The 27,715-nt window shown below is 43.4% G+C and overlaps 1 protein-coding gene across 1 annotated transcript; it reads right to left on the bottom strand.

The window, feature by feature from the left end:
- Positions 1–97: 97 nt before the first annotated feature.
- pcp4a (Purkinje cell protein 4a) lies at positions 98–22,937 on the bottom strand (the record flags this gene model as incomplete). Its single annotated transcript, XM_080530297.1, has 3 exons — positions 22,867–22,937; positions 4,394–4,445; positions 98–231 (listed from the first exon to the last, which is right to left on the bottom strand). The coding sequence occupies exons 1-3, from the start codon at positions 22,873–22,875 to the stop codon at positions 98–100; spliced, it is 195 nt and encodes a 64-aa protein (XP_080386423.1). The 5' UTR covers positions 22,876–22,937.
- Positions 22,938–27,715: the final 4,778 nt, after the last annotated feature.

The following is a 27,715-nucleotide window of genomic DNA, read 5'->3' as shown; positions in this document are numbered from 1 at the left end:
CCATGACAGTGCGCTTTGATTGACATGCAAGACCAAGCTCCTAGCCGGTGTAGTCCAGCCTCAGGAGACAGAGCTGCCCGGCCCTGTCCCGCCCACTCTAGGACTTCACATCCTGCTTCTTCTTCTGGAACTTCCTGAACTGGGATTGGATGGCCACAGCGGCCTTCTCCGTCTCCGGGGCTTTCATGTCGATGTCAGCAAAGTCGTCCACCAGGGCATCCTTCTTCTCCTCTGCAAGTCAGGAACAGAGACAATGAGAGGCTGCCATGAGTGTGAGTGCCTATGACATCTGTCCTATCGGAAAAACAACCCCAGGCCCCTATATGGTGATGGTGCCAACTAATGATCTTAAGGGGACCTTGTGCCTTAAGTACTACTAGCTTACACATATTTTCGGTCACTTCAGATTCACAGACATAAATCACGATTGGGCTAGAGCTAGAGGCAAGGGGCTGTTTTCAGACAGAGTGATAACATGGCTTTCCATGAAGTCTTGTGAATGCATAGCAAGCAAAAAAAAAATGTCTCCTTTGCTTTCAGAAGGGGGTTAACTTTGGGCTTTCTGTTGTTGGTTAATGTCTATATAATGTGCTTAAAGGGCTCTGCACACAGCGTGCGATTTCTGTTGCGCGTCAACATTCCATGTTGAAGTTTGAATGGAAGTCTATGAGAACATCGCATCTCAACACACACGGCCCCGATTTTAATCGCACTGCGAAAATTCGATTCCATTCATTTTGAAGCTAACATTTGCAAAATTTGACAGTGCGACAAAACTCGCACGCCGTGTGCTTTGTCCCATTCAAAATGAATGGAATCGAATTTTCGCTGTGCGATTAAAATCGGGGCCGTGTGTGTTGAGATGCGATGTTCTCATAGACTTCCATTCAAACTTCTAAATGGAATGTTGACGCGCAACAGAAATCGCACGCTGTGTGCATTGGCCTTAAGTCTATGGAGATCGATTTAATTTTAATTTAATTGAAAAGATTATATTTAAGAAGCAGCCCTCTAATCTAATCTAGTCATGTCCTCCATGAGGATATTGTTGTCTAACTCTCCATTCATTGTTCATTCTCTATAGTAGTTACACTAATGTGTATGGAAAGATGTCAAATTGACACAGATTGACACATAAATTGTTCATTTACTTTCTATATAAAGGGTTAAGTGTCTCTTTAATACATAGTCAATCACAGCCAAAACATCAGCAATGAGGGAATGAGGGTTTCGGTCTCCAAGCAACCAAAGAGTGAACGTTCCATGAATAGTAAAGCCTATGCTGATTGGTTAAATGTGAGAGGCGAGCACAGAGAAATTGGATCTGTGAGGTGACTGAGAGTGACCTAACAAGCAACAGTGGCTCCAATTTCTGTGATGTGACCTCAATTCCCAGGCCTGATTCCACTGGCGACAGGATGCAATAGTATATGTCTCCATTCCCATGCGTCTACTACTGCAGGTGTATTCAAAGCCAAAAAGGTTAACCGCTTAGCTAAACATCATCACATGCACTTGTGCTGAGTATCTACTAAACAGTTGTGTGTGCAAACATCCAAAGCACATTGCAGAACGAACAAACATACGTTTAGATGGGACTTCTTGACGACCTTGGCACGCTTTGTAAAACAACATTTTGGTAATGAAAAGAAATGAAATGAATATTACAGGATTGCATGACCCCGAGCAATCTTAAGATTGCCCCCTATCTGGAACGGACATATGAAAGCACAGTTGTGGTGACATTCCAATCCACTATCCAGACCCAAGAGTAGTTAGTTGAGGGCAAATGTCTCTCATGTGTCTCAGTAATCAGACAGAGTGCCACATCACACCTCAAACACACACACTCACACACACACACACACACACACACACACACAGACACAGACACAGACACAGACACAGACACAGACACAGACACAGACACACACACAGACAGACAGACACACACACAGACACACACACACACACACACACACACACACACACACACAATTCTACCCAAAGGATGATGTGTTTTCATTCCTGGTGAAGGTGGTTATTAAAGGTGGGATCTGACCTGGTGTTTATGAGATGTAGTCTGCTTAGGGACACAGGGACAGTGATTGATGAGGCCTTGGTCTACAAACCTGGGTGATAGCAGAAATCACCCCCCATCCCCCCCTCAGACACACACAACCGTTGAGTCATCTCTAGTTGTGGAACATTGGAGTTAATAAGAGAAACACACATTTTATTTGACCTAAGTTTGGTTAGTTTCTGGTCAAAGGCTTAGTATCACTAGTAAGTGAAGGTACCTATACCTAAATGTACCTAAACCTAAATGTATGTCATACAATATGTCCATGAGGTCTTCCAAATGGGATGTAACCTGCAGTGGCACATGACCGGAATATCACGTCTGAAAATTGTCTCTCTTAAAATAGTCTCACTAAATCAAACTCTCCTTAGAGATTACGGGTTCTGAGATGACTCTTAAAATAACTACGAGCGAATGAGGGATCGTACAGTAAGGAACAATGAAGGTGAGAGATAGCTCTCCACTTATGATAATAGCGCAGGGACGGAATCCCATTCTCTCTGTTTCCATTGCCGCAGTCTCCATTTTGTAAATGTATTTGATCAATTTATACTTAAGGCATTGAAATATGAGCTTGGCTGTGCTATTCGGGTGGTTTAGGCTCCTCACAAAAGCAAGCAAAAAGGTGAAAAATAGAACACGGAAATTGGCAAATGTCAAATAAATGTAAATCATGGCTCAATCAAATTCAATTAACAGGGATAAGATCCACTTCCTGTTCAGGGTGGTATTTCCCTGGGGGGGTTGGACTGAATGACAGTGTACCTCATCATCACCACCAGTACAGACAGAAATCCATTTAAACACAGCGCCTCAATAGTGTTAACAAAGGCCCTAGAGTGAGGTGAGGTCTCCCAGTACAGGGAAGGACCCATTTAATGTACAGAATGGGGGGGTAGGAAACCTTTTAGGAGAGCTTGGCTGCCATTAACATGCTGGAGGCATCCGTCGTGTCTTGGGGATGGGTCCAATGATGGGGGAGAATACATTCATTGATTCCATTGTGTTGTAAAAAATTAATCCATTCAGTGATTCCATTGTGTATTGTATTCCTAAGGAATCTCTGTGGCGTTTGTCGATCTACAGTCTTAATGAAAGTAGGAGGTTTTAACTACACCTGTCTGTTCATATGATATCAGGGATGTTGTGGGTAAACTCTGAAACCCATGAATTGAATAGGTGGGTAAACTGACTAGCTGAAAGGGTGGGTAACCCTACTCACCAAAATAAAAAGGTGGAGTTTACCCACCACCACATCACTAGATCACTGGTACTAACGTAATTATGCCATTAAGCAGAAGCTTTACAGTACGTATGAGTGCATACATGTTTTAGTGTATACAGTCCCAGAGGGAGTTCAACCAACAACCTTAGTGTTGCTGGCGCCATGCTCTACCAACTGAGCGACACAGGATCAAGTACTGTATGTAGGTCTATACGACTTCTGGGAACTGCATGGATTTCACATACATCTTGTTAATTGCCTTTTTGAGAGGTAAAATTCTATAACGCCACAGTGATGCAATCTATGCAGTTCGGTAGTTATTTTATATATTTTTTTAAAGTCAATTATTTGGAACACCGGAGGAAGGACTTTGAATTCAATTTTCTCCTGCAATCCCATTGGCTTCAGCAGGATTTCTACCACTTAACGTCATTTCTGAATATCAAAGGATTCTTCCCAGTATTGCAACGCCTAATTTTGCCGTCTCTAACTCAGGGGAATATAATTACATTATCATGACAACAATACCATGCCCCAGTTTGGAAAGTAGGTCTTTTTTTGTTAATTCCAGGCTTGAATGTGCCCAAGGCAGCGGACCGCTTCGCCTGTCTTAATCATTGTGGTCTCTTTTGTTTCATAAAAACAAAAGAGAGATCAACAAGACAAACGATCTGTCAGATTTAGGAGACAACACACATTATTTTGTTTTCACTCTTTTGATCAGTTTTGGGTCTCTGCGTTCAGGTTTTCTGAATAGAGCTGAAGTCAATGGCACGTGTGTCCCATTCTCACATATTCATATAACATGTACAGTATATGTATTTTCCCCTAATATGGATATCAAGATGCAGGATACAATTACACAATTCATTTGATGATTTAGTGCATTATACAAGCTGTTATACAAGCTCTTTCAGTCATGAAATACACAGGATGACTTTGAAGGAGAACAATATACGTATTTGGCACACTGTGCAACAATGGTACAGTGTGTGTGTGTGTGTGTGTGTGTGTGTGTGTGTGTGTGTGTGTGTGTGTGTGTGTGTGTGTGTGTAGGCTACTTTTGACACTGTATGAATACACACCTTTTCCAGTAGATGGTTTGCTGTCTCCAGTCGCTGCTCCAGATCCTTGTCTCTGAAATAACAAAGAAAGAGAGAAAGAGAGAGAGAGAGAGAGAGAGAGAGAGAGAGAGAGAGAGAAAGAGAGAGATCAATACTCCTCCAATGCCTTTTACAGATCGCATATCATGTTTCAACATGCCTTCATGAAGAAACCAATCTTTCTCTTCTTCATTTGCAACAGATATACCTCACTATACGAAGATTCAACAACAAAAAACTATACTGTATATACAACAGGATGAGTGAGTTATATAGTGGAATCAATTAGATACTGTACGTCAGATATAGTGTATGAAACCTTGATGAACACCAGATATGACAGAGGACACTCTGCAGTTGCTAGGGGGCCCGGCCCGTATGAGACATTCTGCTCTATAATCCACGTTTCTGCAGAGGTGGCATGCTCTGACTTCTACACCTCCCTGGCTCCTGTCGGTTGTCTTATGGCAGGTTGGTCCTTCACTGCACTGCAGTCAACATCAAAGGATGCACTGAGCTGACATTTCACCAGGAAACGGCTCAATAGAGACCTTCGTTCGATGAGGATGGTACTGCGCGAGTTGAAAGGATACGTTTGCGGAATTATTGTGTGTGTGTGTATGTGCGTATGCGTGTGCGTGTGTGTGCATGTGCGTGTGTGTGTGCGTGTGTGTGTGTGTGCATGTGCGTGTGAGTGTGTGTGTGCCTGTGTCCATGTGTCCGTGTGCTTTACACTAGCAGCTGAGCAGCAAAGATTGCCCTCCCCATGCTATGCTGCCTAGCCCAACCTGAATTATTAATCTAGTGCTTTCAATGAATTTCAAATACCACAGCACAGCTTTGATGCCAGCATGGGAGCCAGAGAGGGAAAAGAAAACAAAAAAAAAACTGCAGCCTCCTCCCATTTCCTCAGCACCGCTAAGAGTGGAAGAAAACCACATACGAAGGCCATGCCATCTGTTTCTCTGTTCCTCCGTTCACATTCAAAAGGAGCCACTGGGGAGTTTTGGATTCTTGGTGGGTCTCATCCGTCATTATGCTCTCCTGCATGGAGTGAGCTCGGAAAATATCAATTATGGGACGACGGAGTAACGGGAATGAGACGGCAAATAGACTTCTCAGGTTGGCTCTCTAGTGACGCAAGCCCAGGTCCAACCCTGTTGCGAGTTAACCACAGACTATCTCCAGCAGTGCCGTCCCAGAGGGACCCACTGTTCCGGAGTCACATCTTCCTCCTCTCTATCTTTTCCTCTCTTCTCATTTCTTCCTCCCTCTTCCTCTCTCTTCCGCCGCCCCTCAGCTCTAAATAGACATTGCCCGAACAGACGGAGAGAGAGTGAGAGACAGAGAGAGTGGGAGAGGGAGCAAGAGAGAGATAGAGATAGAGGGGGTGGCGGGGGGTTAATCCCAAGTTCAAAGGGAGAGAACACACCTCCATATCAGACCACATTAGACCCATGAAATGAACTTTCACAACCCAGGCCAGCACTCCAGCGCCCATCCACCTAACATTCAGTACTGGAGGACACAACACTTGATACTAGCTCCTAATGGAGGAAGACACTACCAAGGAGCATCATACAGTGTATATCTGGGTATGGATACACTGAACACAGGGGAGGCTGGTGGAGGTAGAAATCGGAAAGGTACCAAACATGTGTGAGTCTGTCCTCTTATTATCTACCTCCCCCCAACCGCCCCACCGTGTGTTTGATACCATTCCTCATCCCGTTCCGTGTATTACAACGAGCCTGTACTCCTCCTACCTCCACCAGCCTCCCCCGACAGAACAGCTATACTGTCCTAACAAATTTACTACAGCTTTAGGCAAACACTTCCAAAGCGTGCCACAGAGAAAGAGAAGGTGCTAAATAATTATCACAGAGATTTACAGTTCCCTGGCCTAGGGAGTCTAGCAGCAACTAGAATGGACGGTAAATCTATGTAAAGAGTCACACCATCTGACATTTGTTTAGCATATGAGTTGGTATTTCACAACCGGGGGGTTTGTAAATACACTAATGATTTTTTCCACTAGCGCTGTGATATTCTCAAAGACATAGTACAGGGGATAGAGGTTAATGAGAAACCGTAATCTCTCTCTCTACTGTAATCTGCTCTAATCCTCGTGTTGTGGCTCTGTGTCCTTTGTGGCGTGGCCCTGTAATAGTTTTGTTTGTTTTCTCTTTTGATCAGTAAAGTAAAGGCAAACAGATGTGAGGAGGAGGGTTGTTGGGGCAAAACCCATCAAAATGAGAATATCTCGGGTTTACAATTTGAGTGACTCGCTGATCCAGCGTTGCATCAGCTCAGCGAACCCCCCCCCCTCCCCAGTCTTTCAATTCATCCCTTCCTCCTCCTCCCTCCCTCCCCCTCTCTCTTTCTGTGATCCTCCTCTCTGCCTGGATATGGATGGAGCTTACATAACCACCCTGGTCAAAATGTGCAGGAGGATTACTCTCAACGCGCACTGGCACATTTTCTCCACATTATTTCTCTTTCTTCTTTTTTTTCTTTCTTCTTTTTTTCTTCTCCAGAGAGGGCTTTTATCTCTCTGCCTTTCAGCCCTATGTTTGTTTTACAGCGTCTAATAAATGTGCCGAAAAAAAGATTTGCATGAAAATTTGATTTGGATGCCATGAAGGAATTTTAAATGAGAGGTTGGGTCACGGATGCACGGTTCTCACGTTCTCCAGCTTGAGCTCCTTGATTGATATCACTCGCCAATTGAGCAGCTATAGCCTAGTCGAAAACCTGCCAGCAACATAATCAACAAAAGATTGAAATCCCCATGATATTCCGTATCATCCATAAATATGGGTCACATACTAATTGTGGTAATGTGGATTTTCGCACAAAGAAATGTCTACACCAGTGTCAACACCATTGGAGGCTGGTGGAGGAAGAAATTGGAGGACAAGCTCATTGTAATGCATGGAATGGAATGAGGAATGGAATCAAACACGTTCCGTGCATTACAATGAGCTTGTCCTTTGATTTCTACCCCACCAGCCTCTGCTGGTCTACACTACAGTGATGAAGTGATAAAGACCTCAGCCAGTCTGTTGACCAGAGTGTACTATAGAGTACACTGAGAGCAGCAGAACCTCTTTAGTCCACCATGCTATGCGCACATAGAGGAGCCTGCAAGTGCAATTCATTTGAGTGGGCACACACAAAAAAACATGCGCACACACACACACACACACACAGACACACACAGACACACACATAGGCGCACACACGCACAAGCACACACACACATGCACACACACACACACGCACACACGCGCACACACACACACACACACACACACACACACACACACACACAGCCTCTCTCATATTCACCCTCTCCCAACACTGGAGGAGAAAGCATCTTGATTAACATGACAACATGGTCTGTCTGGTCTTTTGTCGTCTCTTTGTTGAAACTCGATGGAGTAGCCTCATGGCTAATCCACCCATGAATGTCTGAAATCAACATAAAGACTGGCAGCGTTAACCTGATAGGAGCACAGACACAACGTATCTTCCATGTATAGAATGTAAGGAGTGCTGCCTTTCATCGTTTGTTTGAGTGAGAATCATAAGCAGCTTTGGCATCTGGGCCAAGATAAAATATCTGCACGAAAGACTTTGTGACTGGCATGAGTCCTGGCTAGGCATAAGACATTTACCTGATCTATACTAAGAATTGCACTCTACTAGAATGTTCTCTCATGTGAGGGTTTGAATTAACCTACTACTATTGTGTGTCTGAATAAATGAATGAGAATGTTTACTACCAGTTTGGCACTAGAGAGAGAGAGGCAGACAGCTTTGTTGCGCACCTGCAACCCTGCCCCGGGGTGTCTCCAATGCATGTGCGCACACACACACACACACACACACACACACACACACACACACACACACACACTACACTGCTTTCCGCCCCCATAATTTTTAATAGTGAAGCTCTTTCCTCCTTACTCAGCTCTCTCTCTCTCTCCCTCTTTCTATCTCCAAGTACTCTCCCTCCCTCTCTCCCTCCCTCTCTCCATCTCCCTGTAGTCTCATGCATTATTGGGGTGAATCCCCCCCCCCCGTCTCTGCAGAGGAGAGTGAGCAGCAGGAAGCTTCTGCGGCACAAAACGCTTTATTGATGGTTCAAGAGAGATTCATGTATACAATCTATAGGAGAGAGAACTTACTACGTTAGTTGATAACTGTAGAGATGGTGTCGTACATAATATGTGACCAACACAGGAGAAGGGCCTGATAATAGGGAGATTACTACTGATATCCCTAACGAGAGACAGATGTAATATGTTCTGCTCCACTGTTAGCCTCTGGGTCCTGGCCCCGTTCAGCTTGGTTGAAATCCATGGCAAACCCAAGGAAAACTCTCCTTTAAGTGGGCCATGGAGAGATGCCGACACAGATGGCTCCCAATGTTGAATGCTCATTTTGTGTGGGCCGCGAGTGAGTGTCTGTGTGCGTGTATGTGTGCATGTGTGAGTGTCTGTGTGCGTGTATGTGTGCATGTGTGAGTGTGTACGCTCTTCTGAGTCCATCTCATGCCAGACCTAAATAAAGCCTCTCACTCAAAGCACCCCCCTGTTGTCTGCATACAAAAGCCCTGGGGAAAACAGATGGAGTTCTCTCTCTGGATGGAAAACCTGTGTGACTCCTGGATATATGAACAAGGCTGCGGAGCAGGCTGTCAAACAGAGAGAGAGAGAATGACCCTGTCATCCATCTGTATGTGGCTGTCTGTTTGTGTGAAGAGGAAGCGTGTGTGCGTGTTAGCATGGGCGTAAGCGTGTAAGCATATCTTTTGTATCTGTTTGTATGCAAATGTGTGTGTGTGTGTGTGTGTGTGTGTGTGTGTGTGTGTGTGTGTGTGTGTGTATGTGAGCGAGCAAGCACACATGCCAGTCTGAGAAAGTGTTACCCGACAGGGTGACTCACGGAGCGCGCTGGCATGCTCCAGTCCTGTCACACCTGCTCCCAGCATATCTAAACCCCTCTCACTCTCCACCACCGTTCTTTCGGTTCATCAACCATCAAGGATGACCTGGACTTCAGCTCATCTCATCTTCAGTGTTATAGGGAAAGTCACGACATGGAGAGTCTAGGACATTGAGCCAAGGCAGCAGGACTTTCCATCTCAATGATCAACACTGCAATGCAGCGCTGTGCCAACTCCAAACTTTCAAATCGTTACAGTTGTTAGCACTGTAGCATGTTGTTAGCACTGTAGCATGAGTGGAGCATTAACCTTGTATTTTTCGTCAGCTATTGTACAAAAAGTGGTGCTAATTTTACCCCGGTGCAAAGATCTGACTCTAAAAAGTCCTAAACCTCCACTCAGCATCTCCCAGCATCCCCGAAACCGAATCGAGTGAAGATGAGGAGAGAGAGAGAAAAACGAACGGAGAGCCGTTCTGACAAGACTGTCACAATCCGACACACACTGAACACGGCCCATTTCATTCTATTTAATCACACTGCGGACCCGGGAACAACAAAACACACAAACACGTGAACACAAGCCAAAAACAACAACCACAACAGATTTCCCTTCTGGAAGCCGCCAAGCAGCTCCAGCCATATCCAAGCGTCGCCTCTCATTAAGCAGCAGGAACGGGACACAGATCGTTCCGCTGGGTGTCCGTAACATGGCCGGTCTAACCGTCAGTGGGCGCAGAAGCTGCAGGGGATAATGAGCACATGGCGTCCTCTGAGCTGCTCCCAGCTGAGACTGGCATGGGCACAGATCGCACCGAGGCGCTGCTTGTCACGGTCCCAGAGGAGCAAGGCAAGATGTTTCCATGCTCCCAGTCCCATATGTTTAAGTCATAGAGGAAGCGTATAATGAACGATGACGAGGATCATGATGATGATCTTGATGGTGTCGCTGCGTTTTCATCATGTTGCCGTTGTTGTTGTTTCCTAACGTGGTTGGTTAATGGGCTACAACAGACACGCAGCTCTGGGACATTGAGGCTGAGGAAACGGAAATACTGTCTTGCCTCTCCAATATCTTGGCTAAGGACTGGCACAGTGCGTGACACACGTTTGGTAATTATTCTGGAGTAAATTATACCCGAATGAGTCAACACTTAGGCTAAAAATAGCACGGACGAACTATGGCGCATAAGCACACACTCCAAACAGTAGAAACACATTCTGTCTCCATCAGCTCTGAGACCCCTCTACAATCAACACCTCTGAGACCCCTCTACAATCAACACCTCTGAGACCCCTCTACAATCAACACCTCTGAGACCCCTCTACAATCAACACCTCTGAGACCCCTCTACAATCAACAGCTCTGAGACCTCTGAGACCCCTCTACAGTCAACAGCTCTGAGACCCCTCTACAGTCAACATCTCAATGCCTTCAGGTTCACCTATCATATTCATACATACACATTATATGAATGACTGGTCACACACGCACACACACAGACATACACATGAACACAACGGCGAGCGCGCGCACCCACACACACACACACACACACACACACGCACACACACACATATACACACTTAAGCTAAAACTCCTGCCATCCTCCTCCTATAAGTGGTATATTGATGAGCGGTCGCCCCCTGGGCATGTCCAGCCTAGCCCTGCCCGTGATCCTTGGCACACGCCCCAGTGGCCTGTTTTCACCCTGATGCCAACCTGAGGTCTGCCCTCTACAGCTGTCGCAGCATGACTCGCCTGGCGCTGGCACCGGGGTGTGGGGATATAGAAACCTTACAGCATTGCCGAAGCTCCCATTGATGCACTGGATAATGAAAAAATTCTATAAAATTCAGAGACACTTCCTCGCTGCAATGTATTCATGATGTATTCACCTTCTCATGTATTCACTGAGTGAACACAATTCATCGAGCTAATCACCACTTCTTTTCTGATGTAGGCTATGTCAGTTCAACCATATCGTTTATAAAACACAGTCTCACATCAGCGATGAAAGGGTAGAGCAGTAGTAGGGAGAGAAGGGGGGGTTAGTAAAATAAATAAATGATCTTTCCTCTCCCGGCCTATTTTGGTTCTTCTGGCAGCTTGGGATCTCCAGAGGAGTTCCATGCTGCACTCAGTGTCTATTAACAATTTAACAAGGAAACGCCAGAACTAGGCCACAGACGACTCAAGCCCAAACGCCATGACAACGCCTCAACAGCCTCCCGACCGCGGCGTTGTGGAGAGCACTAGTGACAGAGGCTCGCCCTGCTGCTGAAGAAAGATGGCAGGAGGAAGAAAGCAGAAGGGAAAGGGAAGACCCACTTCAAATCACAGATCACATGGTTGATTTGTCAATGAGCACTTAAACTCCATAAGACGAGCAGCAATGCATTTGCTCATGGTGATGAATATCATGGATAATCCAAGTGAAACCCCCACAAATTACGTAACCTAAAGAAAAACAACTCTCCACACCACAGTGCAGGTGTCGAAATCCATCAGCATGAACAAATATTGAAGAACAAACGCAAGACAGCTCACTGGAGAAACAAAGACACAGGGGAGTTTCCTTTAAATACATTATTTCAAGGGAGGACTTTAAGCTGAGCAAGTATTTGTCATTATGCCTGTATGGCAGGAAACTGAGCCAAGACACTCCTTAGCTGCCAACACAATTTTGATACATCAGACTTCACAGTAATTCCGTTTACAGCGCTATATCCACCCAGCTCAGGACTTGGCATCGCTGGAAGCGGACTAAACTTCATTACATGGACATCCAGAAATGATTACTGAGACTAATTGTTGCTGAAAACTTCAAATCAAATGAACCCATCTACCTTGTAAATAAAGGCTGCATGTTCAGCACTTAGCAGCCAAGTCGAGAGGGTGGTCCGTGTTGAAACAGGATAATGAAATGGCCTCCCTCTTAAGCGATAATGCTGGTGATGATGTTAGAGGGCAGAGTTAGGGCGTTCAAGTTGGCTCGGCTGCTCCAGCCATCCATAATCTGAAGCTGACATCGTCACTATAGAGAAGGCCAAGGTCAGCCGTGCCCCAGAGAGGAGGAAAGTTAGCAACGACCGTGGCGGTATTGTCCGTGGGGAGAGACTGGTCCAAGATGGCTGTGTGTGTCATGGCAGTGTTCGGGTCATTCTCTCACGGCATTCTTTTTCTTTTTTTTTTTTATTTAGTTTGCGTGTTGACAGCAGTACACATTTAACTTGAGGGATTTTTCCTCCGCATTTTGACATGGGGGTCACGTTATTTGTGCATTTGGGTCTGCACAAGGACATGAATTATGTGAATGTGGATGTTTCATAGAATAGAAATGAGAACCGAATGGGATAGAATAGAAGGGCTTCACAATGGAATGAGGATTGAGTATCACAATTAAAGGCGGAAGTTTAATAATGTTGTCCGTTCTTGCTATTAAAGGGACACCTCTATTTTACAACCTCATAGTAACTATCACCAGTACCATACCAGTGTCTACATAAAAACTGTGATTTTCTACATTCTATTGTTAAAAAGATAAGAACAATTCCTAATTAAATGGTGTCATTGGGGGTCATTTCATTTTCAAGTGTCCCTTTTTGTTCAGTTCCTACAGGAATCCTGTCTTCCTGCTCTCAATTAGTGTTCCACGTGTTATGATCGTTGATAGAATGTAAGTAGAGGAAGTCGGTTTTTGGGGTGTGTTACAAACAGTGAAGTGACCGATGTACTGGAGGACCAAGTGGTACAGAAGGTTCCTTCTGAGGATCATTCCTTCCAGTCAAACACACTTTCCTGAGCAGTGTGGAAACACATTCCTCTATAGAGGAGGTGTTAATATCAGTCATCACAAGTTAAGTGCCTGTGGTGTTATTATAGACCAAGTGCCCAGAGCAGAAAATAAATCTGGAAGCTAATTACGACTCAGGTCATGTGGTTAGGAAAACTCCTGGCCCTGTACTCATGTTGTACAACAGTGTTCATTATTATGAGCAGGAAGTAACAGTTTTTCTCCCTGCTGAAACAATCGGAGCAAAACTAATGACACAACAGCATGGTTTCCTCATAAAACATTAACAGGCATTAGGCAGACTCCGGGGCACTCAGTGCACATCCAACTGCACAGCAGACTCCCTCACTCTACTGTACATCAGAAGGCATGATGACTGTCGTCTACAATGTCATTCTGCTGCCAAAATGAGTAATCACACTGAGCAGCCTGTCCAAAAACCAAGCCTTTCTCCTCAGTACTAGCTTGGTGCTGCAGTGATATGTAGCTAATAGTTACGTCGTACAGTAAGTGTAATGCTTTTGGGTCATCTAGAGTCACCTAGTGACAAAAGCATCATGAAAACATTGCGTTATTATGTAAAGGATTCGCATATGACTCATAGAGTGCCTTCGGAAAGTATTCAGACCCCTTCACTTTTTTTGTGTTATAGAGTCAATTTAAAATGGATTAAATAAAAATGATTTGCCATCAATCCACACACAATACCCCAGAATGACAAAATGATTTGTTTTTTTTAAATGTCAGTAAATTTATTAAAATTGAAATACAGAAATAGCTCATTTCCAAAGGCACTGTAGGGCCCAATCCCATTTCAAATGTTTACATCTACCCTTCGTTTTGGAGTGCCACTCGCTTTTCGGCCTGCTCCTTGGAACAGAGTTACAAGGGGTAGTGGTAAAAAATCTTCCTCTATGAAATTGGATAACCCTTCAAGACTGATACATCATCAGTAATATCATAGAAAAGCATGGACGCTCGTGATTCGTTCACAACTTAAGTTTCACGCTATGAAGAACAGTGCTTCATTATCAGGCTAGTTCGTGACAGTATAACGGTGCTCTGTAGGCTAGCAACCTGTGCTCATACTCTGCCAGTCTGCATTACATTAGGAGCGGTAACAAGTGCAACATCTTCAACTTTGTGGCTGAACTTTACTTAAATTGTGTGCGTCATATGTGACACAGTCTGATCATTTGGTCTGCATGTCGGCAACCAATAAAAATATTTGGACTTTTCTTTTGAAACACGGAACTATGTTTCCTAACCCTAACACAAACTAGTCAAGCCAAAATACTGCAACGCAATGGATTGGTTGAGTAATCCCCACGGCTACCTAGTTAACTATAACACTACTTTACATTGTTAGCAGGCTCACAAAACAAGCTGTGTTAGTTGACTAGCGATGTGTCATTGATTTTGAACAACATGGAAATGTATTCACATTTTTCGAAAGAAAAGTCCGATCATTACATCGGATCCTGACATGAGGACCAAAGCATTAGAATGTGTCACATACCTTCAAAGGGGGGAAATGCGAAATGTCAAAATGCGGGATTGTCATGCATAAATCAGCCTTAAAACATGTAACGTTAGATAGCTAACATTAGACACACAGCTAGACACATTGGCATAATAGAGATTTTTTTGTTATGCTTGCTATAAAGAAAAGGTCTATAATACATTGAAATGACATTAAACTAAGATAATACGATGGTTATCATCATTTTAAAAATCTTTATTAACAAAGAAAATAATTACATTTGTGGTTTTCTTTTCCTGCTTGTATCTTGCCGATGATTCGCAAGGCATTCTGGGAGTTGTCAACCCTCTATTTTAACCCTTGGTTTGGAGTGTGCATCTGAAACTGTTTGGAGGGCTATGTTAGCCCTCCCATTTGGCACTACCCCTACACAATAGGGGAATTGGGACACACCTACCCCTACATGTGAAAAACAGATGGGTAGGGCTAAAATGTAGGGCCAAGGGGTGAAATGAGATTGGGCCTAGGTCATCAAGCTTTTCCACAATGAACAATATATGAACCTTACCTCTGAAGGTAAACCCCTCTCTATCTCCCACATGTCTCACTCTCGTCTCTAAAGCTTCTCCTGGTTGTGAGTACTTGTGCAACCTACTACCCCTCCTCTTCCTGTCTCTACCCATCCCACACTTCTATCCTCTCTTCACTGACGTTTATCATTTCATCTACATAAACCCACCCAGCCCCCCAGGATTAGCCTTGGGGTCCAGGTTACAGGGAGGGCAGGCATCAGAATATTCAGACAATTCAGATGGATTATAGATTATTTGAGTGTAATCTCTGCTCATTGTGAGCAGCCATTTGGGTCAGAGTCCTGCATGATTCACTAACTGTCACTGAATCATTCAGTACCAGCAGGACCATCTACTACTACAAGTGGAACGTTGCGAATGGACGTTATGTTCTGTACACCATGGAGGAGTATTATATAAGTACAGCACATTAAGAGCTGAAGATTGAGACCCATAGGAGAGGATTTGTGGGGGAGGGGGGTTTATTTAATTTTTAAAAATATGTTTTTGGGCATTTCTGCTTTATTGGGATAGAGACAGTAGAGATTGACAGGAAGGATGGGTGAGAGAGAAGAGGGATGACATGCAGTCTATGTCGACGGCCGGAATCGAACCAGGTACCCTGCGATTACATGGCTGACACCTTAGTGTGTTACACCAACAAGCGCCCCATTTGTGGTTATTTTTAAATCAAATTTACTGCAAAAGATCTTTGGGATTTCTGGTCTTGGATAAGACAAATTCCACTAACACTGAAATATTCTTCATCTAGGTAAAAAAAAAAAAGAAACAGTAAAAACATCAATGTAAAAAAGAAATGCAACAAAAAAGTAGCTTTTGCTCGCTCTATAAACTTCCATTAACTAAGTTCCTCTGTGAATCTCTTATAGGCACGTCTGAGATTAATCAAATTCACTCCCCCCTATTCTAAAGGTAGCAGTTAAAAACGACACAAACCGACATCCTCCATCCATCCCTACTTCCCCCTGCCTCCGCTACATTGACCTTTTACACTAATTGGTAGCCACCCTCTCTCCTTCTCAGCCTCCATTGATGTATAAAGAAAGGCTGGAGAGACGGCCTGGACCACTTTTGATGGTGACTCAGACAGCTTTGCCAGGTAGACACCAAAGCCACCAGTCCTACGGTATTACGTGGTGGCGACTCTATACTAGACACTCATTGTGACGAAAGGAAGTGTGATCATTCTCTTTGAAATGAATCCGAACAGAACAAAACTGGTTTGAAAGAAAGGGTTTTCCAAATTGACAACAATGATGATGACTATAAATAATTATAAGCAATGGTCAGCCCCCAAACCCCTGACCAATCACTTCACTCTTCCACCTCGGCTGGCCACCTGGCACCACCGCCTCTATGTGGATACAGCGGTTGCTCTATTCGGTCACAGCTTTTCACTGTCCTGGTGCACTACTGGTGGAACGAGCTTCCCACTGCTGTCAGGAATGCAGAGTCACTATTTATCTTTCGCCGTAGCCTGAAGACCCATCTCTTCAGGCTACATCTTGGCTGTCCCTCCTACAGACCTCTTCATCGCCATTACCCCCCTGTATAGTTTCTCTACTGTAAATACGTTTTTATTAAAAAATGTAAGTAATTCTTCCTTCTTCTAGCATTGTGACTGCCTCTGGTCCTAGCATACATTTGTTTTTCTTATGATGACTGATGTGTAGATGATTCACTTACTTAGACAAATGTACTTGTTGTAAGTCGCTTTGGATGAAGGCATCTGCTACTTCACTTACTGATTTATTGCCATGCAATCAACTTGTCAGTCAATTGTTGGAATTTGGTATTTTGGCTCTAGGAACAGCGTCAGCCATATTCTGCACCCCTGGAGCAATTAGGGGTTAAGTGTCTTGATCAAGGGCACATGCAAGCTGCCTCCTGAGGCGGGCATCAAACCAGTAACCTTCCGATTGCTAGCCAGCTTCTCTAACCTCTAGGTTACCTACACCATGGAGGAGTATTATATAAGTACATCACTTTAAGAGCTGAAGACTGAGAGGGCTATTGAGAGAGCTATGTAGGGTTGTAAACATTATTATTTTTTTTTTATAAAATAATCATAATTGGAATGATTTCTGCCAGTTGATGGTCTTGGAAAAGACAAATTCCTCTAACACTGAAAGATTCTTCATCTAAGTCATAAAAAAACAAACAGTAGAAACATCTTATGTAAAAAAGAAATGCAACAAAAGAGTAACCTTTGCTCATTCTATATACTTCCATTAACTGTGTTCCTCTCTGAATCTGTTATATAGGCACTTCTGAGATTAACCCAATTTACTCCCCCCTATTCTAAAGGTAGCAGTTAAAAAGGACACAAACCGACATCCTCCATCCATCCCTACTTCCCCCTGCCTCCGCTACATTGACCTTTTACACTAATTGGTAGCCACCCTCTCTCCTTCTCAGCCTCCATTGATGTATAAAGAAAGGCTGGAGAGACGGCCTGGACCACTTTTGATGGTGACTCAGACAGCTTTGCCAGGTAGACACCAAAGCCACCAGTCCTACGGTATTACGTGGTGGTGACTCTATACTAGACACTCATTGTGATGAAAGGAAGTGTGATTGTTCTCTTTGAAATTAATATGATCAGAATAAAAAATGGTTTCAAATAACAAAACTGGTGTTAGAATTGACAACATACATTTTCATCATAGTAATACTATTACATGGTAACTACATTAAACGGCTAAACAATGTCCTCATTATTATTCATAGCACTGTACTACTACTATTCATTTTATTATAACATTAGTTTCGTTCCCAGACACTTCGGCCAAAATGCGCAAAAGGTCTGGTGGACCATTGCGTCAAACTTAGCCTTTATTAAGCCAACAGAAAAACCGCTGAAAACATCGCCTTTACTTCGCATCAATCATTTCCCACAGCACTTCCCCCCCAGTGTTTGCACACCACACGTCTCTGATTCAGAGCTATGCCTCGCAGGCATGTGAATCGCTGACATCAAATAATAATAGATACGTTACTCCGTAAATTCACTCCCACTAAGGCCGGGTTTGAGTCGTTATTATTATTATATGCACTGTGTGCCTGGGGACGAGGTTATAATATTATAAACAATTCCTATAAAATATGAATCTTTTATTTTAGCATTGTATGTTTATTTATGTGTGGGTTCTTCTCACTCTAATGTCTTTCCATGTGATTAAGAATATGTTTCCTGTTTTGAAACTCAGGTGTAGTGTCTCTATCCACATGGAAACCACCAAACCACAAGACCATGATTTTAAAGATAATCAGTCATTGTAATGGTTGTAGTACTCGGGAAGAGGACTCAATAGATTTTATAAATATTTAAATGTTTACTTTTATCCAAAGTGACTTACAATTTGAGATTATAGGGACAGTCTCCCTGGAGTAATTTAGGGCTATGTGCCATACTCAAGGGTTCCCAGGTGGCATTTGAACTCATGACCTTCTGATCACCAGTCCAACTAGGCCACCACTACCCCCATGAATAACATGACAACAACAAAAAAATAATGTAATCCAAAAGAATAGTCTTTACTTCCAAAAAAAGGTTTGATACACAGGTAAGCAGTCAATAGGAAGGCTTATAATCCAGTAAGAGGTAGGCTAAGCAGGGGTCGGCACACAAGTTTTCAGTTCAAAGGGAATGCGTATAATCCAATAGGGAGAAGGCAAAAAGCAAAGTCTGAAAAACTCTCAGATATCAAAAACCATGAATACCTAACAATAGGAATAGCTGGGACATTTCGACACAAAGACGAACTGGCACAGAGTCATGGGTAAACACAGACAAACATACACAGGGAAAGACGATGAGGGACAAGTGAAACCAATCAGGGAGGGGTAGTATTACACACAAGGGAAACACACAAGGGAAAGTAGCCAAGTGACAGAAACCAAAGACAACGTGAGTAAAACAAAAATAAACAGGTATAATAAATGAAAAAACATAAAACAAGGACAAACATAACCTACGGAACAGGAGGAAACGTAAACGGTCATGGCTCACTGCACCCCTGTTGTTTTAAGCCTGGAGGCTCCACTTCTCTATCTATCTGTCACCCATACAATCTATCTACGTCATCTGTCTGCCTCCCCAGTCAACATTGACAAGTGCTCAGAATAATGAGATTGGGTTAATTTACAGAATGTCATATATTAGTTTGGTCCCCCAATGCTTTAGAGAGAAGCATAGACTGTTCTGGACCATCTAGCCAACATCTCCCCCTACACTGCACCATTACTGCAGCGATATGACATCATGCGTCATCTTGGCATAACACCAATAGTCAAGGTACTACAAATGTTTACTTTTCCCAAGTTGCCATTTAAGGCAAGAGGACAGCTGTGTTTTTGAGGGGGCCAAATCCAATTTAAGCCCAGGTGGATAATGTAGATGACAGGCATCTATTGAATGAGCCTGACCTGTCTCAATTTGTTTATGACATCCAGAGCTATATACGACAGATCCAAATATCCACCCAAGCGTGGTTCCATAATCCTTTTCTGGCAATAAAAAGTATTGAACAAATCCGCTTAATATCTGTGCGTTTGTGAAGAGCATTTTTCAATCTAAGCGACGCTCTTTAAATCTGGAGAGATGTGGATTTAGTGCCCAGCTGTAATGCAACCGCCACATCACATAGCTTTACGGCGTGTGCAGATGTGTTTACCAATAATGCACTGCATATAATCAGAGATTACAGAGCTGCTTTTCTAGACCGCTGGCCTAAAGCCCCAGGAGGCAGCAGTTGCTACAGTGTGTTCCTAAAGGACAAAGAGGCCAATCAATTCCTGAGGCTTCCTAAGACAGGGGTGTGTTTGAGTGTGGTCTATGATTACGTGTGATCATCTATCTCTTGTTCAGGACTGATTCTTCTCCACCCTCCCCCACACTCTGCTCCTTCTTTTCTCTGCTCCACTTTACATATGTGCATAGTCTTATAGAGCCATGCATGCTCAAGTAAACCAATACAGGGTCCCTATTGACTGTACATCCTTGTGAAACACATTTAAATTCCATATGAAAGCACAGAGGCTTTGCCTTCCTTCCTGGTGAGAGCTGTACGGATGTGCTGGTGAGTATTGTACAGTCAGTGTCACCACGGTAGGAACTTTGGATGAGTGTAAAGGAGTGTGTGTGTGTGTGTGTGTGTGTGTGTGTGTGTGTGTGTGTGTGTGTGTGTGTGTGTGTGTGTGTGGGTGTGGGTGTGTGGGTGTCTGTGTGTGTGCGTGTGCGTGTGCGTACGGACATTGATTTCCAATGAATTCGTCATTCACAGAGCCCCTCTAAAGCCTTGGCCTTGATTCTTTATAGGCATATAAATCCATCATGGTGACGGAATGCTAGTGAATGTCCTGTGTTGTAGGTTTTCTCTTTGTAATGTCTCATTCACAAGCCACTGGCTTTGTTCATGTGCGCAGTATAAACTAAGTAGTCGAGCAAAATAGTTGCCAGATGTGATACCGCAGTATTATTATGACCATATACCCTTCATGACATCATAAGAAGATTGAGGGGGTGATGTTGGTAAACGATGCACTAACGTAACACATATCGGAGGAGAAACCTTCCAGCCAGCAGTGTTTTTTTTATTATTTCTAATGTGTTTTAAGATACAGGGTTGACTGGGCAGGCTTCCCTCGCCCACGTACTGAGGCTCTACTATTGGACCACCTATACAGGCAGGATGTGTGGCGTGCTAGGAGACAGGGGCAGCTGTGTGGAGTGTGTGGACTGCTGTAGAGAGGGGACTGGCCCCATCTGCTACTACCAGCCAGTCTGGCTCTCTCTCTCTCTCTATCTCTCCCCCTCCCTCTCTCTCTTTCTTTCTCTCTCTCAATCTCTCTCACTGCCTGTGCCGGCTTAAGGTCCAGCAACTGCAGGATTCCATTGCCTTGACAGAAAGCAATTGTGGCGCGCGATGGAGGCCAACTGTACGCACTGTCCCGCCGAAGAATACAGCTCAGTTGTTTCTCAGATCGCTGCATTGTTCTAAGTGAATGAGACAGTGATAAGGTCTTAGATGGGGGGGGGGGGGGTGGCTCACTTATTTCCATTCCCCCTGCGCAGTGATAGAATGTGTTATTTCTATGGGTCAGCGGCATGCCTTGAATAATTCAGTGACTGTAGGATGTTGCTCTTTGCCAGTGCAGTGTTTGCATTGAGTGGATTATAACTGGTGCTGTTCTTCTTGAGAGCAGTAGAGGACTACAGCAACCATGCATTCCCTTCAGTTGATATGCATGGGAAACATGTTTATTGCCTCACTCATTTGATGCATTGGGTTGATTGGTAGACATTTGAGTCTAGGTCAATATCACCACCGCATCATCTAACACATGTAGAGTAAGGCTCATGCTGGATTAAGCTTTAATTTCTAATGTCATGGCTCAACAATCATGCTTATCAGAGGATTCAGGAAAACACAGACTTTATCATGTATGATTCTGAGCGCCCACACTGCCCTCTTTACTTGGGGTGGCTGATCCAGATATTCTAGAAATACAGTGCCTTCATAAGGCACATTTCCTCATTAAAAACCTAGACATCAACTACTCAAATAGCCACTAATTAGTTCGCTCATTGTTTGTAATTAAGGCCTATCAAACGGCGTTCGAATAATACGTTTGCTTCAGTGCAATAGACTATGAAAGCTCAACGACTTAGTATAACAATAAACGTTGAATAAAGACTTAAAAAATAAAGAAACATTATGCCTAATACAGTAACAAAAGCTATTGACATGCAGCTCTTTTCCAGCTCCTCTCAATTTCGTGGAATATGTGTGGCTGCATGCGGTTGCGCGTTGATTGCCCTGGGCACGACGCTCATTTATTTTCCGGTAATTGCAGACCAATTTATACACGGTGCCAATACCGACATAAAAAAACGAGCAAGAGACCAGATGCATAATCCATTCATAAATGATTTTCATTATATAGGTTCAATATGTTGCTTATTTCATTGACTGACACGTTTTACAATAATTATGCCTCCTCACTTTCTTTGGCACAGGGTTAAGTTGGGTAAGATGAGCAAATAGTTGTGTTTTTTTTAAATTGGGTAAAATGATCAAATCATTGATTGCAGTATGTTCTTGCAGTAGCATTGTAGTTGTATACTAAAACGATATAGCCTATGTGTGTATGTATTTTAGCCAAACCAGCGAATGATAGGTTAATGCATGCTATAGACGCGACATAGCCTACAGCACCGATAGGCCTTATATAAAACTTTGTACTATAAAAGATGTCTCTAGAAATACATGCAGCATCACAAATCTTAGGATAAAGTAGTAGGCTACTGTCTCGAGTTGCTTTCGCGAAAGTAACTTGGATGATAGATGATGGACTGACTGCATGGGCTTCAAACTGACTGGTTAAATCTCCACTAAAGCATCTGTCTCATTACCCTCATCGAAACTGCAATCAAATCATTTAATTCGCGCTGTGACACCGCACACTTCAAATGTAATTGGGTGCTCTGCACACAAGAAGAGTACATGCTCATGCTGAATTGTAGAGCGAATTTAACGGACTAGTCTGCATAGACGCACCTCGGTGAGAGCGAACAATACAACTTAAAAGGCGTTTTTGAAACAAAGCAGGGAAATCACCTACCTCACTCATGGTGTTAGTGTTGCGGCTAGGTCGATTCCAGTACTTGGGATACACTTGTCACTGGTACGCGCTCGTCCTGTCCACGATGCCTAGTGCTTATAGAGGGAGGTTTTATACCATCAGGAGTAACCCTTTCATGTCATCACATTTCCATTAAACCAATAGAATGCCGTCGGCTCATCCCTATCTGAAGTCACCACTCAGGCTCTCTCGTAAGCATCATGGGCGCACAGAAGGGCAGTCTCATCAACTAAGTGCAACCTAGAAGCAGTGCTAATTTTCACCCAGGTTCAGAAAATGCAAAGCAGCTCATGTTAATCCATTGTTAATTAGCAGAGGATGTTGGATAGAAAATGTATGATACAGATCAACTCGTGAAAATAAGTAACCTTCGCCAGTGAGAGGATGATGTAAGACTGCTCACTGTAGAGGTAATTGAGCTCAAAACAGTTTGCAGAACTATTTACTGTAATGATCTTATCCTAAGCCCATTTACCGGAATCATTAAACATTAGGTACAAATAAATACAAATAATAATATGTTGTATTATTATTATTAATTATTATTATTATTAATAATAATAATAATACATACACATATTATTATTTCATTACTTAACTTTCTCCAGCTCAACCAAGAGAGGTAGTAGTCATTGGGAGAAAAGCCAAAAGAGAGAAACTCACTTAAGGAACAGAGCTAAGGTGCAACCAGTTCTAAGTCAGGCAAACACTGAGAGACTAATGGATGCTTTTATTACTACCAGGCTTGATTACTGTAATGCTCTCCTGTCTGGTCTACCAAACACAGTTATTGGTCGACAGCAAATCATACAGAATGCAGCAGCAGGGGTCCTGACCCAGAGCACACATCACACCAGTCTCTGCACTGGATACCTGTTAGTTTTAGAATTGATTTAAACATCAATGTATACTCTATATAAATGTATACTCTATGGTCATGCACCCCACTACATGTCAGACATGCTTTTAAAGTATATACCCGGTACAGCCCAGAGGTCCTCTGGCACTGGCCTTTTAACTGTTTCAAAGGCCAGAACCAAGGGGCATGGAGAGGCAGCTTTCAGTTGTCAACCCCCCAGCCTCTGGAACAGCATGCCAGAGAACCTGATGGGGGCTGAAACTGTGGACCTTTTTAAGAGAGATCTTAAGACATCATGTATCTTTTTTTTTACCTTGCTTTTATTTAGTGTTTTATAGTTTTGTATTTTATCATACTGTTTTCCTATTTTATTTGTAGTGTTCCTGGTGTTGTAGTCACTTAGTTATTTTAGCTCATTCCATTCCATTTGATGTTTTAGTTGACAGTGTATTAGTCTCTACAGACCTCACTGTTTTTACTGTTACTGTTTGTCTCTCCTCTCTCTGAGTCTGGACACAGATCTCTGTCTCTCCTCTCATAGGGCTTTCACACCACCAAGGAACCATTCCCGTTCCCGTTCTGGAACTTCCGAACCTTGGTGCTGTCTGGCGAACCAGCCCGCGTTAATACCAGTGTAACCATGCAACGTTGGGTGACGAAGGGGCGGGATGTACAAAAATGTCACAACAAGATGGCAGCTATTTCATTGGAAATGAGGATCATATCTTCCACTACAGTATCTGAAATAAACACTATTTTCTATGAAAAAAAAGACACTTTCTAAAGACGTTCTCTTATGAGCCAGCTCCTCCGTTACTGGAATAGAAATGTCTTACGAAGTTCGCGTTCGTGCGTGTGCGTGTGTGTGTGTTTGCTGAGCATGTGAGGAAGATAGAGATAATAATTAAACTTTTCTAATAAATAAACTTCACTAATAATTAGATTTAGATTACATTGCGTTTTGTCTACTTCCTTCTTGCTAGTCTTTGAGTCTTTGAGTCTTTCAGTCTCCGAATGCTCGGGCGCCGGCCCTATCATTGGGAGCAATTTGGGGTTCAGTGTCTTGCCCAAGAACACCTCGACATGTAGCCAGCCAAGGTTCAAACCACCAATCTGCTGTTCATTAGACGCCGGCTCTACCTTCTGTTCCACAGCCACCCAGATACAGTATCTGTCTCTCCTCTCACTGGACCCAGATCTCTGTTTCTCCTCTCACTGGACCCAGATGTTAGCAGCAGGTATACTGCAGATGCCCTTGGAACACAAGTGCAGTTTGAAATCAATCTCATCTTTAATACAAGGGCACTGGGGAAGCTGGACCAGTGTGCCACCATTAGCTAGATATCCCTTATTTTCCTGTTGTTTATTGACTGTACAGGGTAGAGGGGAAGTAGATGCCTCAAGAGGGACGGCTAAGGTGTAGCCTGAAGAGCTGGGTCTTCAGTCTACAGGGGAAGATAAGGAGTAATACTGCAGTCCTGACAGCAATGGGAAGCACATTCCACCAGCGGAGTGCCAGGAAAGTGAAGAGTCGTGACTGCCGCATCCGCGTAGAGGTGCTCGTGCCAGTCGGCCAACAGAGGTGGAAGAGTGGAGTGAACGGGCTGGTGTTTGGGAGGTGACCATTGTTTGCAGGTAGGAAAGAGCTGTTCCCTTTGCCGCCCGGTAGGAGAGAACCAGGGTCTTGATTCTGATGCAAGCTGTGATCAGGAGCCAGTGAACGATGCGAAGGAGCATGGGAGAATTTGGCGAGGTTGAACACCAGACGGGTGGCAGCATTCTGGATGAGCTGCAGAGGTCTAATGGTGGAGGTGGGGAGCCTGGCCAGGAGTGCGTTGCAGTAGTCAAGACGGGAGATTCCAAGTGCTGGACCAAGAGTTGTGCCGCTTCTCTGGTATGGAGGTATGAGGAATGGAGGTATCCTTCTGATGTTATAGAGGAATAATCGACAGGAGCATGCTGTCACTGTGATGTTCTTTGCACATGATAAGTGGTTGTTAAGGATCACCCCAAGGTTCTTGGCTGTCAGGGAGGAGGTAACTGTAGAGCTTTCTACTGTGATGGTGAAGTTTTGGAGAGGGCAGGCTTTCCCAGGGAGGAATAGCTCAGTCTTGTTAACGTTGAGCTTGAGATGGTAGGCTGACATCCAAGCAGAGATGTCTGCAAGACACGGAAAGATACATGTTGCCATCTGTGGTAGGAGAAATCACGTGAGGAAAAAAACAGACAAAAATAAGAGGCAAAAATGTGTTACGTTCTACTGCTTTGGTCTGTATATCGGGATCTGATGTAATGATCTGACTTTTCTTTCGAAAAATGTGAATACAAATCAATGACACATCGCTAGTCAACTAACACAACTTGTTTTGTGAGCCTGCTAACAATGTAAAGTAGTGTTATAGTTAACTAGGTAGCAGTGGGGATTACTCACCTAAACCACTGTGTTGCAGTATTTTGGCTTGACTAGCGAGTTTGTGTTTTGATTCTCAACAACGTTGAAACATTCTGTGTTTCAAAAGAAAAGTCTGAACATTTTGATTGGTTGCCGATATGCGGACCAAAAGACTAGATTACTAGAACAAAAGCAAAACAAAAAGGAGTAGTTGGCCTGGCCTAGTGGATAGTGAGCTGAACTAGTGATCAGAAGGTCATGAGTTCAAATCCCACCTGGGAACACCACCACTAGTGTGCCCTTGAGTAAGGCACTTAGCCCTAAGTGACTCCAAGGACACTACTAACTCGCTTCGGATAAAAGCGTCTGCTAAATCTTTAAAATGTAAAATGTGTAAAACAAATGGCTGTGCAGCATGGCATGGTGTATGTCTCTAGGGTCTTACAGTTACTTTCATACAATGGCTAAGAAGAGTGCTTATGCTTTTGCTCCTAGCTATATCTAATGTTACTTTACCAAATAGCTCCGTGGAGGACATCATCACTCAGTGTTTCTGTATTTTTTCAAATAAAAACCAGGAAGCAAAACTAGCTGGCATTGCCCTTTTAACCACCAAAATACATTGATTTATGTTTCTCTGGTGATTGTGGGGTTGAATCACTTCCTTGGCCCTCTGTTATAGTAGAGAGGCTAGAGGCCAAATTTTCAAGAAATCGTATCATAATAAAGGAACAAATGTTATACAAAGCAAGTCAAGTCTTAAGGAATATCTTTAACTAAAGGGCCATTGAAACAGACGTCAAGTTGTTGCAAATAGTAGCGCGCAATTCGACCTACTCCGACCGAGCCTCAAACTTGAGACCTCTGGCTTGCCAATAATGTGACTCTCCACAAACACCCAATGTTAACCAGCTATGCTATTGAAAAGCTAGCAATTTGACAGTGCAGGTGGTATTACACCAATTATGTTACACCATCACAGATTTCCACTTATACCACCTGGCAGCCATTTTCAAAATGACCACTAATATCACTTTGGGGCCAAGAACACACTAATTTTGAATTGCCATACCTGAATAGATTGGTGCCGTAAGACCAATGATGGTTCATAATGTTTGTAGAAGTGTAGAGAACACCAACATTGGACAAAGGTATGCCAGGTATGTGTATCTTATGGTTGGCAGAAATGTGACAAAGAATTGCTGTTTTTTCATCCCTATTTTCAAAATGTTACATTACAAAAGGGCATATTACTGTTCTCTAGTATATACTGATTAAAATGATATGAAACATGACTCCTCATATGATGTTAGTGTTGAAAAATATGACAAGATATCTGCCTATGCATTTCACTCTATGGGAGATCCCATAGGAATGATGTTCATCCAGTGGAGAGATATACTGTATATATAGATATACTATATAGATATACTGTACGCACATCACACTTTAGCATCGCTACGGGTCCAATACCACACCCATTTTGAAAGGCCATAACTGAATGAATTACTGGTGGAGTAAGCCCAAGGATGGTGTAGAGAGCACAAACAAATTGCAAGTATGTGTGTCTTTAGCAG

This window comes from Nansenia antarctica (assembly GCF_963989245.1).
Source record: "Nansenia antarctica genome assembly, chromosome: 4".
NCBI classification, from domain to species: domain Eukaryota; kingdom Metazoa; phylum Chordata; class Actinopteri; order Argentiniformes; family Microstomatidae; genus Nansenia; species Nansenia antarctica.
Note: the sequence above shows the minus strand (reverse complement) of the source record. Positions and strands in the feature narration are given on the sequence as shown.